This window comes from Peromyscus eremicus, chromosome 4 (assembly GCF_949786415.1).
Source record: "Peromyscus eremicus chromosome 4, PerEre_H2_v1, whole genome shotgun sequence".
In the NCBI taxonomy this organism is placed as follows: domain Eukaryota; kingdom Metazoa; phylum Chordata; class Mammalia; order Rodentia; family Cricetidae; genus Peromyscus; species Peromyscus eremicus.
The window spans coordinates 28,123,709-28,139,479 of record NC_081419.1 but is presented as its reverse complement, the minus strand read 5'-3'; the positions used below and the strand labels follow the sequence as shown (position 1 = coordinate 28,139,479).

The 15,771-nt window shown below is 38.4% G+C and overlaps 1 protein-coding gene across 4 annotated transcripts in view; it reads left to right on the top strand.

The window, feature by feature from the left end:
• The window catches only part of Orc4 (origin recognition complex subunit 4), a 46,138-nt gene that overhangs the window by 23,823 nt on the left and 6,544 nt on the right, over positions 1 to 15,771 (top strand). For all 4 annotated transcript variants that reach the window (XM_059260449.1, XM_059260446.1, XM_059260448.1 and 1 more), the window contains 3 exons: positions 4,679 to 4,852; positions 12,353 to 12,439; positions 15,424 to 15,532. In XM_059260449.1, coding sequence (XP_059116432.1) covers positions 4,679 to 4,852; positions 12,353 to 12,439; positions 15,424 to 15,532 — 370 coding nt within the window. The remainder of the gene's footprint in view (positions 1 to 4,678; positions 4,853 to 12,352; positions 12,440 to 15,423; positions 15,533 to 15,771) is intronic.

The window sequence follows — 15,771 nt, the reverse complement described above, 5'->3', positions numbered from 1 at the left end:
ATTTAAAATAACTTGTAAGAATATATCTCCAGAAATTCTATCAATCTTTAACAACAGTAGAATAAATTCTTTGTTTGTGGTGGGTTTTAGAATGATCTCATCTCTCACCTGGATTCTAAGTATTGAAGATTTTAGACAGCTGCATGGGTCTTTTTGTGCTTAATCTTTTTTTTTTTTTTGTCCAATTCTAAGAAGTAAACCCTAAGGTCTTACACATAGTAGGCAAATACTCTTATCACTGAATTGTATTCAGTGTTTTGAAAGAAAATCTTACTTGTGAGTTTCTCAGACTGTCCTTGAACTCATCGGGCAGACCTGGAACTTATTTATGATCCTGAGTGGCACAAATTACAGGATTATACTCCCAGGGCCATCTGTGTCTGTGGTGGGTGCTCTTACATACATGTAAAACTAGGTGAGAATCACCTTTCTCTAACTTACTGTAACTGCCATGTTTCTGCAGATTTCTTCATGCTCCCTGCACCCATCCTTTCTTCATAAGCTTATGTCAGACTGGCTCATTTATTTATTTTTCTTTACTACAGCTCTTTCCTTTTTATAAAACTTACTTTTTTCCAATTAATTCATCTTTCAACAGTTCTCCTAATTTTCTATTTTTCTATTGCTCTTCTCTGAAATTTCTTTGACATACTCATACTTAGTGTACTTTGTGTGCTTTCAGATCATTCTTCCAACATAGAAGATCTGGCTAATAGTTTCTCTCTATCCTTGATACTCTACTTATCCTTCCTCCCCATACCACCCCCCAAACCAGAAGCTACCACCAGGCTAAAAGAACCACCTTGCAAGCCGGGCGGTGGTGGCGCACGCCTTTAATCCCAGCACCCGGGAGGCAGAGCCAGGCGGATCTCTGTGAGTTCGAGGCCAGCCTGGGCTACCAAGTGAGTTCCAGGAAAGGCACAAAGCTACACAGAGAAACCCTGTCTCAAAAAAACAAACAAAAAAAAAAAGAACCACCTTGCTTTAAAGTAAGGATAGGGAAGTAGGGCTGGGCAGAAGGCTTAGTGGTTGTAGACCTGCTAGGTAAGTGTGAGGAACAAAGTTCAAACCCCCAGAACCCTGATGAGCAGGGTGTGGCAGCCCACCTGCAGTTGCAGAACTAAAGGCCTAGAAAGTTTCTTTGTAGCAAGCTACCTGACCAGACTAGCCATATTGGTGGACTTTTCAGTTGAAAAACTCTGCCTCAATAAACAAGAAACATGAAAAGCCATAATGAATGCTCTTGACATTCAAGTCAGACCTCCACACATACATGCATAGGCATATGTATGCAAAGCACACCACATACACATATGAAAAGAAAAATTCTTGGAGTGAAAGTAGGAATGGCTTTCTCCATAAGCATGAAGATTTAAGTTCAATCTCTGGTACCCGTATAAAAAGCCAGATGTAATGGTGGGCCGTTGTAAACCATCCCTGGGGAGGCGGAGACAGGAGAATCCCTGTGCCTTAGTAACCAGCCAATCTAACTAAATAGGCAAGCCTTTTTTGTCTTTTTCTTTTTAAGATTAATTTTGTGTATGTGTATATGATAAGTTGATATGTATGGACATGCATCTGGGGTCAGAAGACAACTTTCAGGAGTCCATTTCTCCTACCATGTGAGTCTTGGGGATCAAACTCCGGTTTTTACATTTGGTGGTGATTTCTTTTAGCCACTGAGCCAGACCACTGTTTCTGAGGAACCCTGTCTTAAAAACTAAAGTGGAGAACAGTTGAGGAAGACACTCAATATTAACCTCTGGCCTCCATACACACCCTCCACATAAAAAGATTCATGACTATGGGTTCCCCAGGGTCCAATGGGACTTTGCTATGTCTGGCGTGGGACATCAGGGAGAAAAATCTACATATACTATGTTCTTATGTCTGTTAACTTTATTCCTCTAAGACAAAATTCTATCAATTCAGCTATAGCTCCACCAGGCATTCAAGGCAGGAACAACTCTAGACATACCAAGCTCTGTATTTCTCTGGGATGAAATCCTGTCTCCATAACTGCAGTTCCGTCCAGCTCCCTAGCTCATTGTACTGCTAACGACTGACTCCTATGCGTTCAGCCTCATCTTCCTCCTCTACCCTCTTTCTCCATCTTTGCTACTCTCTACTCCTGGCACTCAGAAAACTCTGCTTACCCTCTATGGAGCCTCTGTCTTCCTCTCTTTTCTCTAGCCATGCTGTTCTGTCCCTGTCTACAGAAAATACCTGTCCTTTCTTTTCCTGGGCACCTTGTTCCCTGCCTCCTCAGGAATGTTGTTTTACCTCTCACCTTGATATGTAAAAACCTCTTTTGTTTTCAGTCAAAATGCTCTGGAGAACCACTAGGCCTCCTCAAGCTGAGGGGGATGGTCTGAGCTTCATTAGCACAGGAAACAAAGTTAGGCGTCTCCTGCCAGCTTGTCTCCTAAGCTCAGCAGGGCAGTTAGTAACTTAGTAGTTCAGCAGGTCTGGGAGCTGAACTGTTACCAATTGGTCTGGGCACTCAAGGATTTTATAGCAGAAGACAGCTGGAATATTAAAGGCTGGGTAACACCAAATATTCAAAATAAATGGCTTTGCCTTTTGACAGACCCTTGGCCGGTCAAAGTTCAGCTTTAATACACAGCTGAATCTCTGTGATATGTTCTTGCGGCTTGCAAGACATGACTACCTTAGCAGTTCTTCAGAGTGGTTTTGATTCTTATTTATGCATATTTCTCTAATTCTATATTGCTTTTATGTAGAATTATGCTCCTGTATATTTATGGGAAGAAAACCAAAGCATAGGTGCAAACAGTTGCTTTGACAGCAAAAAACCTTTCTTTGTGGAAATTATTCCTTTAGTGTTTGTTATTGCTTTCTCTTCCCTTTAGCCTTAATTGTTAGCTTCTGTCATACTGACCACCACCAAAGCAACTTCTGTTTTCACTCCTCGTTTCCATTCTCAGATGCAATGTTTTTTCTCTCTTGCAATTCCTCCTTACTTACTGGGGGTGAAGTGTGCATGCCATAGCAGACATGTGAAGGAGGCCTGATGACATCTTGTAGGAATTGATTCTCTCCTAGTACATGGGTTCCAGGAATTGAACACAAGTCTTCAGCTTTAGCAGTAGGGGCCTTTTCACTCTGAGCCATCTTCCCAGCTCCTGAGTACAATTTCTTTTCTTTTTTTTTTTTTTTTGTTTTTTGTTTTTTGTTTTTTCGACACAGTGTTTCTCTGTGTAGCTTTGCGCCTTTCCTGGATCTCCCTCTGTAGACCAGGCTGGCCTGGAACTCAGAAAGATCTGCCTGCCTCTGCCTCCCGGGTGCTAGGATTAAAGGTATGCGCCACAATTTCTTAATCTTAACTCCTCCTTAATAGAAAACAAATCTGAGTATATTTGTATCTTTGAATATTACATGCATTAATTCAGCTGTTGTCACTGTAAACTATTAAGAACATTACAGGTATTTGTTTTTCCCCTCTCAAACCCATACAGCTATTAGTCTTTGCTGTTTGCTTCCTAAATGACCCATGATTATTTAAAGTTTTTCCTGCGTAGCATGGCTTATTAACCTTTTTGCTTGTTTTCTATTACAAAGATTATTCAATTAAAAAAAAATACACATTTTTCTGGAGCTGCCATCCTCTTTTTAAAAGAAAAAAAAATTGATTGTAGAAAATACCAATACTTGTTGGAGATAATAGTATAATGAGTCCTAACTCTCCTGCATTTATGAATTTATTATGTAATTTTCGTAATTATCACTAGATAGTTTAATCTATACTTATCTGTCTTCTTTCTCTGTAAAATATTGGGGCAAAAAATAATGTCATCTCACAATTATTTACTTAATTTTAAGAAGATGAGAACTTTTCAAACTTCATTTCCATCATGTAATTACACCCTAAAAAAACTTCATTTCCATCATGTAATTACACCCTAAAAAATAATAATTAGATGGAGAAATGGTTCAGCCATTTAGAGAATTTGCTGCTATTGGAAGGAACAAGAGTTCAGGTACAAACACTGGTTCTTTCTACCGATCATAGCAGCTGAATTCTAGTAGTTCAGCAAATAGAACTTGGCTCTGTTACATATCTTGTCTCTTGAGACTTAAAATCGTGAATATCTCTGAATTTTTGTTAGCTCAGATTTTTATGTCAACTTTTTTAAGACCGTGCAGAATACCACACTGATGTGCTTGGTGTTCTTGTCAGTCTCGGTTTGAAAATAGTCACTGTTTGAGGGTCCTTAGTAGATCTGGGAATGTTAGTACTTGATATCGGGGCAGGATACCAAGCTACTGGTGCCTAGAAAGGAATTAGTTCAGCGGCTGTCAACTTGTGGGTTGTGTCCCCCTTGGGGTCAAATGACCACAGGGGTTGCCTAAGACCATCCTGGGTATCAGATATTTACATTATAATTCATAACAGTAGCAAAATTACAGTTACGAAGTTGTAACAAAAATGATTTCATGGTTGGGGGTCACCACATGAGGAAATATATTAAAAGGTTGCATCATTAGGAAAGTTTAGTTTCCCTCAAAATATAGGAAAGTTTAGTTTACCTCAAAATAAAATGCTTACTTATAGATTAAAAATAAATATTGCTTACTACAAGCTATAATTTGCTTATTCTCTAACAGCGTATTTTTCAACATGCTTTCTTATACGGATTTCTCTTTTGTTTTCAAGGATATTTTGGAACTCTTAGAAAAAAGAGTGAAGTCACGGTTTTCTCACCGGCAGATACATTTAATGAATTCATTTGGTTTTCCACAATATATGAAAATATTTAAAGAACAATTATCTCTACCTGCAGAATTCCCAGATAAAGCTTTTGCTGAGAGGTGGAATGAGAATACTCAGGTAATTTGAAGGCAATAATGGCAAAGAAATATGTATCTTTTCATGTTGCTAGAGGAGTGCAGTTATAAACTGTTTCTTTTTTAAGGGCAATAGACATATCTTGTTTCCTAAATTATCTCTTTTCAGAAGAACTTAAGGTTAAGCTTTAGCACTCTTATCAGTAGTTGAAGTTTTTATCTTTATCTGGTTTACATTTTAGGTTATTTTGTAGTGAATTTACATGATTTAAATTTTATTTTCTATATTTTGCTGATTTGACATAAGGCGGTATTAACAGTTCACTGTTGTTCAAATCTTAGATGGTCTTTTAATAAAAAACCCAGAGTCAGATATCAGGGTGAAAGCTGAAAGATCAGAGAAGTAGAGCAGCCAGCCAGTAGTTCTTACCTCTGCGAAATCCTCAGTCTAAAGAGAGTGAGTCCCTGTTTCCTTATGCCTTATGTACTTTTCTCTGCCCAGACATCACTTCCTAGGATTAAAGGTGTGTGCCACCAGTACTTGGCTCTGTTTCCAGTGTGGCCTTGAACTCACAGAGATCCAGACGGATCTCTGCCGCTTCAGTGATAGGATTAAGGGTGTGTGCCACCACTGCCTGACCTCTATGTCTAATCTAATGGCTGACTCTGTCCTCAGATCCCCAGGCATGTTTATTAGGGTATGCAATATATCACTACAGTTCACACTTATCCTATGCATGTATTTTTATTTCCAGTTCTCATAAATGATTTCAGCTTTGTTTCATTAATTAAGAGACTGTCAAGCTGTGCCACCTCTCATGTATACTAGGCAACAGGACTACCACTATAAAGTATTCTAGCCCTACTTACTTGTTTATGACATTTAAGACCTTACTTGCAAACTAAATTTTGTTTTATATCAAGAATTCAGTGCTTACATATGATTTTATTAATCTTAACTTTGTTCTGATTCATGCTTCTTCACTAACAGTAATTATTAGTGTAACAAAATACATAGAAAAATCAATTTAAGGTAGGAAGGGTTGAGAGTATGTAGTTGAGTTTGAGGATATAGTGATGGAAAACACATGGAGGCCAGAGGTAGCTGTTTAACAGCACCTGCAATTAGGAAACAGAGTGATAAATATTCCTATTCAATGCACTTTCTCTCTACACCTCTCTCTCTCTCTCTCTCTCTCTCTCTCTCTCTCTCTTCTCCTTCTCTGCCTCTTTACCTCCCTCCCTCCCTCTCTCTCCCTCTCCCTCCCTCCCTCCCTCCCTCTCTACCTCCCTCTCTACCTTCTCTACCTCTTTACATCTACCCAGGCCCCCAGGCCAGTGGGGTGATGAATTGAGATGGGTGTTGTCTTAGTCACTGTTCTATTGATGTGCAGAGATACCATGACCAAGACAACTCTTATAAAAGAAAGCATTTAATTGGGGGCTGGCTTACTGTCTCCGAGGCTTAGCCCATTATCATTATTGCAGGGAGTGTGATGGCAGGCAGATGTAGTGCTGGAAAAGTAACTGAGAAAGATACATCCTGATCCATAAGCAGAGAGACAGAGAAAGAGAGACTGGACGTGGCATGGGCTTTTGAAATCTCAAAGTAACACACTTCCTCCAATAAGGCCTTGCCTCCTAATCCTTTTAATATTTCAAACAGTTCCACTCCTTGGTGACAAGCAATCAAATATATGAGACTACCATCACAGGTGTACCACTTCAATAAACTAATATAGATAATCCTTTACAGTCATGCTCAAAAGCTAACCTAATCTAGATAATCTCCATTAACAAGGTGACAGTCAATATTGACCATCACAACTCTTATATGTAATACAACAGCAGACCTTTCATTAAGGTGTATAATATCTTAATTTTACAAATACTTAGTTCTGGATCTTCCCTTCCACTAGAGAAATCTTGCATGGGACTCAGGAAATTGTTAACTACGCAAGTTTTCTCTGATACTGTGTCTGATTTAAATCTCTATGTATGGGAAGATGTTCTTTGTCATTGGTAATCTATATTATTCCTTTTCCTGCTGTGTTCTGGATTTTAACATCTGGCCACTTGGTTTACTTCTCAGTGCCTCACAGACATTCCTCTTATATAGCTCTTGAGCTAATAGTCTTATTCCTTGATGTTTTTGAGAGATTTGAATGCAGTTGTTTGTAGCTGAAGTTTTCCTGGTCCTACCCGGCTCCCACAGTTCCACAGTCTCGAGTAAACTCACAGTGGCTTATATTACTTATAAACTGTATGGCTGTGGCAGGCTTCTTGCTATCCAGTTCTTATATCTTAAATTAACCCATTTCTATTAGTCTATAAGTTGCCACGTGGCTTGTGGCTTCCTGGTACTTTACATCTTGTTTCTCATAACGGCATTGGCTGGCAGCGTTTCCTGACTCAGCCTTCCTCCTCCCAGCATTCTCCTCTCTGCTTATCCCACCTATACTATACTTCCTGCCTGGCTACTGGCCAATCAGCGTTTTATTTATCAATCAATCAGAGCAACACATTCACAGCATACAGAAAGACATCCTCAGCGTTGTTGATATTTAAATGTCTTCATTTTCATTGATTTTATTATTTCTGTGCCTATTTACTGTTTTCCTAAGGTGACTTTACAGCCAAGGCTATCACTCATCTAACTATGTTGCATTGTGAGTGTCTATAACTGTAAATAGTTTTAAACTCACAGGTTCTACATCTTGGGATGCAACCACAAATGAAAATTAAACAAAATAAAACAATAGCATTTATATTGAACATAAATAGGCTTGTATTTGTTATTCCCTTAATAATGCAGTATAATAATTACCTAGTTCTGTTGCTGTAATAAAGTGCTCTGATCAAAAGCAACTTGAGGTGAAAAGGATTTATGTGGCTTAAAGGTTACAGTCCATTATTAGGAAGCCAAGACAGGAACTGGAAGGCAGGAAGTGTGAAGCAGAGGCCATGAACGAATGTTGCTTACTAGCTTGTTCATTTTGCTTTCTTATACATCCCAGGTCTACCTGCCCAGACCTGGCTCAGCTAGGCCCTTCCACTTCAATAATTAATCAAGAAAACACCCCTACAAACATGCTGAAAGAACAATTTGATTGAGGTAGTTCCTCAATTGAAAGCCTATCTTTCTAGGTGACTCTAGTTTGTGTCTAGTTGGCAAAAACTAACCTACACAAAAATCTATTTACATATCATTTACATTGTGTTAAGTGGTGCAGTATAAGTAATTCAGAGATATACAGAAATGTGCATTGGTGGTTGCACACCCAAAATACTGTACCTTTTCATATCAGGATAGGATTTCTTTATATTTTCTTTGTCTGAGGTAGTTCCTTAACTCAGTCTCCTGTAGACACAGTAATATAATTAGAGAATGATAAGAGTTTCTGGTGAAGCACTAGTCTAGATTATTTAAAAAGTGGATACAATTTACCCCGGGCAGTGGTGACACACACCTTTAATCCCAGCACTAGGGAAGCAGAGGCAGGCGGATCTCTGTGAGTTTGAGGCCAGCCTGGTCTACAGGGTGAGATCCAGGAAAGGCGCAAAACTACACAGAGAAACTCTGTCTTGAAAAAAAAAAAGTGGATACAATTTGATGATAGGATGGCTCAGCTCTACTTTGGTTATCAGGTAAAGGTGTCTGATTGGTCTTATAGTCTCAAAGTAAAGAATTCAGCTCAGTCACATACAGTTTAGGTAGACATTTATTCAGAGAGAGACTGGAACAGGGTGCCTCAAACAAAAGACTGAGGTAGCAACTCATTGAATCCTTCATGTTTTGTGAATATTTATGGATGGCATGATCATGAGGTAATTAGTATCTTCCTCCTGGCAAATCATGGTGAACCAAATCTCCCTCTTAGGTTATTCCTATGATCCTTTTGAAACATCCAGACACCAGGCTCTTTTGAGGATGCAGGCCCTTAATTAGTATGTGAAAGTCTCCTGGCACCTTAGTTTCTGATATGGTGGGAAGAACTAACTTCAGCTTCAAGAATGTTTAGCCACAAAGAGTCATTTGTCCATTGGGAAACACTTACCAAGACACTTCCGTTTTCTTGGTTCTTTCATGCCTAACTGTATCCAAGCTGCATACCAAGATACTAGGTACAACTGTAGTTTTCCTTGTTACCCTCAGGTGTGACTACATGCCCCCATGCTCCCAACTTTTTTTGTTGTTGTTGTTTTGATCTGTTTTCAGACTTTATAGCCCCCAACCAAACTTAAGTGGCACATAGTAAGTGATGCTCTCTTTTCTTGTGACAGGCTTACAGCTTTAGTGTTTGGAGGAGAGCTACCACTGTTAGGGCTTGCAGCTCTTAGTTTCATTTCTTAGGACAGTCATGTTGTGCTGCCTCCCTGGTTTTAATAAAATGTACAGACTTGGAAAGTCTGTCAGCACCATGGCCAGAGTCCCTTTTTGGGTGGGTATGTGGTAAAGGTGGTTTGGGGAGCTAGCCACTACTTCAGTGCTGACATTGCAGCAAGTTGTTTGTTTAAGTACACCTATAGTTTTGACAAGCCTTTTAAAAGCAATAGAAAGTGGAGATTTAACTAGAAAAATATTTACGGAGAGCATGAAATTTCAAGAGATAATCTATAGCTTACTCCTGAAGTTTAGACATTTTTGAGTTGAAAGAAGCAAAACATCTCTTCTAGAAATAAAAATACTTAGTTTTCTGTGGTTTTTGTTATTGTTTGGGGTGTTTTAGTTCATGTTTTATATTTGTTAGGATTTTTTTAGAGATCTTCAGTAATTTTTTGACAGTATTGTACAGTGTCTTGGTAGTATGTTCTTGTTTTTATAACCCACTCTGTCATATTTGTGCTGTTCATGTACTCTTGATTGTGGGGTCATCTGCTGGAGACTGGCCAACCTACTAGGAACAAATTACTCTACCTCTCTTAGAAACTGTCAACTGTCCTCGCTTCTCAGCCAGAGCTGGGGCTCATGAACCCCTTTCCATCCTGCGTTAGAATGCTAACTGGCTTAATCTTGTCCTGATAACCTCAGCTGCCATGAGTTGATGAATACAGGAGTTCTGCTCTGGGCCTCCTTTGCCCTCTGGCTCTTAGAATCATTCCATGCCTTCCTCTGGGATGGTTTCTGAAATTCGGGGAGGAGTTATAATATGAACACCAACCACTCACTTGCCATCTGCACTTTGGCCAGTTGTGAGTTTCTCCATTAACCACCATCTGCTACACAAAGAAACTTTCTGATGAGGTCTGAGTGCTATATTAATTATGAGAGAGGAATTTAGGGGGCAGTTTGACACAATGTCCATATAGTGGAATAGTAAAAATAGGTTCACTCCTGGGAGCTCCCCAACCATCGGTTCTTGGCTGTATTTACAGTATTCGGCATGTGCCTTCTATAGAGTGGGTCTTAAATCTAGTCCATGATATTTGTGCCACTATGACTCCCAGCTTGCCATGCTGGTCAGTATTTTGTTACTGTTTTTGTTTTGACTTGTGTAAGGAAAAGGAAACTTTGTACCAGTCAGATTACTTGTGAAAAATTATGGCAAGTGTTGCTGCATCTTTCCATGCTCTGTCACTGTTCAGTTCACTCTTCATCTAATGTTTTATTCAGTGCTGTTTCTTTACCAATTCTCTAGAATTATTTGACTCTTTTATGTCTTGCTTGGAGCAAAGAGCCCTATTGGCCTCTATATTTCTTTATCCATTGGTGTCGTCTTAATGTACCTCAGTTTAGTTTTGCAAAGTAGTTTGTATTGAATTGTTGATTATTACTTCCCTCTTGAAGTTTCTTCCCTTGTGTGATAGTTAATCTCTATGTCACCATGGAAATACACTTCAGGTTTAGATCACTATGGAAACATATTCTACGTGTATCTATAAGAGTGTTCCCAGAAAAATTTTAACTACAAAAGGAAAACCCATTGTGAACGTGGGTGTCACCATTCCATGTGCTAGAGTCCCATATGGAATAGAAAGGAGAAAGAAGGGGGAACATGAGCTAAGAAATAGCATTCATCACCTACTTCTGGCTACAATGCTTATACACTGGCATGTGCTGTGGGATGTCTTTCTGTATGCTATGAATATGTGTTGCTCTGATTGGTTGATAATAAAGTAGCATTGGTCTATGGCAAGGCAGTTTAGCGCAGGCGGGAAATCCAAGCAGATACAGAGAGAAGGAGAGGAAGGGGAGATGCCAGTTGCCGCCAAAGAAGCATCAAGATGCCAGCAGACTGGTAATGCCACAGCCATGTGGCAACTTATAGATTAATAGAAATGGGTTAAGTTATAAGAGCCAGCTAGCAAGAAGCCTGCCATAGGCCATACAGTTTGTAAATGTTAAGCCTCTGTGTGTTTACTTGGGACCAAGCAGTGGCAGGGTGCGGGTGGGAGAGATTTGTCTGGACCGCTGGCTGGGAGGGACACAGGAAATCTTTCCACTACAGGCATGTGCTGCCTCAAGCTCCTGCCACCATGCCTTCCACTCCATTGAGGTTGTACCATTCAAAAGAAACCCTCCTCTAAGCTGCTTTATGGTTAGGTATTTCTTCTCAGCTAGAAGAGAAATAACAAATGCACCTTGTTTTCTAGATTGCTGTGGTCTCTTGTACATTCAGACCTTAGTGCCTCTTTTTTCATTGCTCCTTTTCCATCTACTACTTTAATATTTATAACTGAGTACTCACTTCTTGACTACATCTTACTCTTCACAGGCACTCTGCGAACACCCTACCCCAGTAGTTCATCTTTATGGTTTTCTTCGTGTTAAATCTTTTTTTTCTGTTATCAATGAAGGCTTCATCACACAAGTCTTCTGTAAATGTCTCCATCTTCCCCACAGTTGGAATTGGCTCCAGTTAGGCTTTCTTTTTTTCTTTCTATACTGCCCCTTTGCAAATAACTGTATTTAAAGAATATGATGACTCCCTTTTTTGTCACTGTGCCATGATTTTACTTCTGCTCATTTTCTTATAGCACTTCATAATTTTCCCATTACATTCTTTTAATACTTGCCCTTTTTTTCAAGTATAATAACTCTCATTCTCTGCTTTGTGCTACATTGTGTTTGACCATCCCACTATTTTGACTATATCGTTTCTCCTTATTAGATTGGAAATTTGAGATTATGATGGGGAAATATTTTTCTGTTCGCTACGAATGTGTTTCTCTGATTGGTTGATAAATAAAGCCGTTTGGCTTATGGCAAGGCAGCTTAGAGGCAGGCAGGAAATTCAAAGGGAGAGACAGGAAGAAAGGAGGGGAGGCGCCAGCGAGCCACCCAAGGAGCAACATGTAATGGGACGCAGGTAAAGCCATGGAACATGTGGTGATACATAGATTTATAGTTGTGGGCTAATTTAAGATACAGAACTAGCTAGCTAAAAGCTTGGGCCATGGCCATTCAGTTATAATTAATATAAGCCTCTGTGTATTTACTTGGGGGACGCGAGTGGAAGAGATTTGTCCAGACCACCAGCAGGCCAGGACACAGGAAATTATCCTCAATTTTGATTTATTTTATTGTTTTCTTTTGTTTTAGTGTCTCTCAGAAGACTCAACTGTGTGTGAAGTTCTACAGAAACATTTCAATGTCAACAAAAACTTACGGTCATTACATATGCTATTGGTTTGTATTTTTTAAATTTGTTTCTTTTTGCCTGATCTGTGAAAACCAAAAACTATACATATTAATGGAATGTCTTATGTCTTATACATCCATACATGTATAATCTGTATTTTTAACATTTTGAAGTGACCTCAAACTGTTTTCAATAATAGCTATACTATTCCTACATTCCTACCAACGGTATGTAAGTCAAGAGTGCTGCTTACATCTTGATGTCAAATTTTTAAACTTACAGATGCATTTAGGGCAAAATGGCATATTTATTACATTGACTCTGCTGATATTTGGATATAATACACAGTTTTAGTTACTGTTTGATTGGTACATTTTCTTGATCCCTTTCTAGTCTTCTCTTTTTCTTTTCTTACCTATTGCCATGACTTGGTTGCTCTGAGTGGTGAGAGTGGGCATCTTTCTTTGTTGCCATTTTAAGAGGAAGGCATTCAGTATTTTAGTATGACATAAATTTTAGCTGTAAGGTTTCTTGTGCATGTTCATTGTTAACTTCTTTTCATGCCTAATTTGTTGAGTTTATTATAAATGTCTTAGATTTTTGTCAAATGCTAAATCACTGGATATGATCATATGTTTTTCTTTAATGAATAACATGTTAGATATTATATTGATTTTTCTTTTAAGGTGTTTTCTTGTTTCTTTTTTTCTTTTATTAATCTGCTGGTGGGAGAGGGTCATGCCAATATGTATACATAATGTCAAAGCCAATCAAATACTAAATTGTTTTGAATATTAATGAACTTCATGCATTAATAAATTTGAAATTAGTCTGATATTTTAGAAAAGTATGGCACATGCCTTCCCTGAAAGTATTTCTTGGTCTGTTTGTTTCTGTTTATTTTCAATAATGGGAATGAGTAACAGTGACCATTTATTAAGTAGCACATCTGCCCGGTAACCAGTTAGTTTTCTGTATAATACCTAACCTTTTCACAGTAATCATTTCCCTTTATCCTTAGGTGTTTCTTCTTCCCCTTGAAAAAATTGGAACACCTGAGTTAAAAATTGTTGCACAGCTAGTAGATGGCTGGCTCAGCTCTAGGCTGCTTGGCTATGAGTTTAAATAAGCCAGATCAAACCAAAATAAAAGTCCACATTTAATGAGCCATGTACTCTGGGGTGGACTCTCAAACTCCACAGAAGTGAGGCAGTGGAGGGAGGAGGAGAAATCACATGGCAGGTCTGGGGACTAGAGCTTAAATACCTGGAGGCGTAGTCTTGAGTAGGTCCTGAGGAGGAGCCACCACTTGGTGGGCTTTCAGAGAAGGGCAGAGTTGGGAATAGGGGTGGGATGGGGAGTGAGGCCAAAGCAGAGCTTCCAACTGAACACTTATGTCATGCTTCATGTGTTTCTACCACATTGTATTTACTGATTCTTCCCTTTTCTTGTCTTTACTGAAGAATGTTGTCTTTCTCCATATAAACTTCCTATCTCATTAGTTTAATTGCCTGTAACAACTGGCTATAATAAAATGGATTAGAAATCTTACATTAAAGATCTATGAATTCATCGGGTAGTTTGAATGTAATTGCTCCCATAAGCTGATCAGTAGTGCCACTGTTAGGAGGTGTGGCTTTGTTGGAGTAGGTGTGGCCTTGTTGGAGTAAGTGTGTCACTGTGGAGGCGGGCTTTGAGGTCTCAAATATGCTCAAGCCACACCTTGTGGCTCAGACCACTTCTTGTTGCTTGTGAGTCAAAATGTAAGAACTCTCAGCTTTCTCTAACACTATTATCTGCCTGCATGCTGCCTTTCTTCCCACCATGATAATAATGGACTAAACTTCTGAACTGTAAGCAAGCCACACAATTAAATGTTTTCCTTTGTAAGAGTTGCCATGGTCGTGGTGTCTCTTCACAGCAATAAAAACCCTAAGACATCATCCATCCACATATACATAAAGATGTTTAAGACAACATGTATGGGATTTCTTTTCTTACTGCAGCCTTGTTTATCATTACAAAAAATGAAAACGGCAGATGTTTATCAACAGGAAATGAGTAATTGTGGGTATATACAAAGGAGTTCAATAGAAAATGGATGAACTAGAATTGAAATCACAATGCAGATAAATTCTCTTAATAGATTTTCATTAGAAGATGAGTTCTGAAACTGGATTGCATTTTTAATAGAAAGCTTGAATGTTAAATTGTGTTATCTAGTTATACCTTCAGAGTAGAGAATTGCAAAGTTTATATGAGTACATTAATATATTCTTGGCTATTTTGTGGCAAAGGGTGCAGTACAATCAGGAACACAGTGTCTTCAACTCTATAAAAGTTATATTTTATAAAATAATAGTATGCTATATTATGTAGATAGATTATTCTGTTTCTTTTTTAAGAAATGTAATAAGCAGAAAAAAATAGAAAAGGAGCCACAAATGGTCAGAGTCTCAACTTGTAGAATGAAGTCTAATCTCTTGTCCTTAACCGTGGAGTATCTGAAGTGCACATTTAACCTAATGTTGTGTGTTTATATCTGCTACATCTACAGACACTAAATACTTACATTCAACACACAAATGAAATACAGTGAAATTGTTCATTGAGGAGAAAACTTAGTCCCAGAAGCTGATGATTTGCTTGAGGAAAACTAAATGAAGAAGATAGTTGTGTCCAGTGTGAAAATTGTTTTCAAAATTGCTTACTTCTAAAATGCAATTACTTACCTTTACATATTATTTGTAGAAATTTGTATAACACATAGGTATAGGTGGCTGTCTGGGTTTTAAATAGTATTCTTATTTTCAGTTTCTTCTTGTTGAACTTTTAATGCTTTTCTTTTGGACAGTAAGTAAATACGATTCAAGTGCAAAGTCATAGAGACGGCAGCATCATTTTCATGGAGCAAAGTTTGAGGTTAACTTTCTCTAGTTTCTTATAAGAATAAACTATAATTTTTTAATTGCTCTATAATATCTCCAAAATATTCAAGTAAATAAGTAATTTTTAATACACCTCTCTTTAGATGCTTGCTTTAAATCGAGTAACAGTATCACACCCATTTATGACTTCAGCAGATCTGATGGAGGCACAGCATTTGTGTAGCTTGGATTCTAAAGCAAGTATTGTACATGGTGAGAAACTGCTTTGTTAGTCTTTTAATTTTTGGATTTTAAAAGTTTGGATTTAGATATTTTCGTATTGAGCATGGTGCATTGTACAGAGAGTACTTCATATTCCTACAGCTTTTTAGTACTGTGCAGTGTATTATCACAGTTACTTAAAGTGAAAGAAACTATGTTCTACCTCCCATGCCCATGGGAATTCCAGGTAGGGCTACTGAAAATGTTCTCCTTGCTTACCCTAAGTGCTA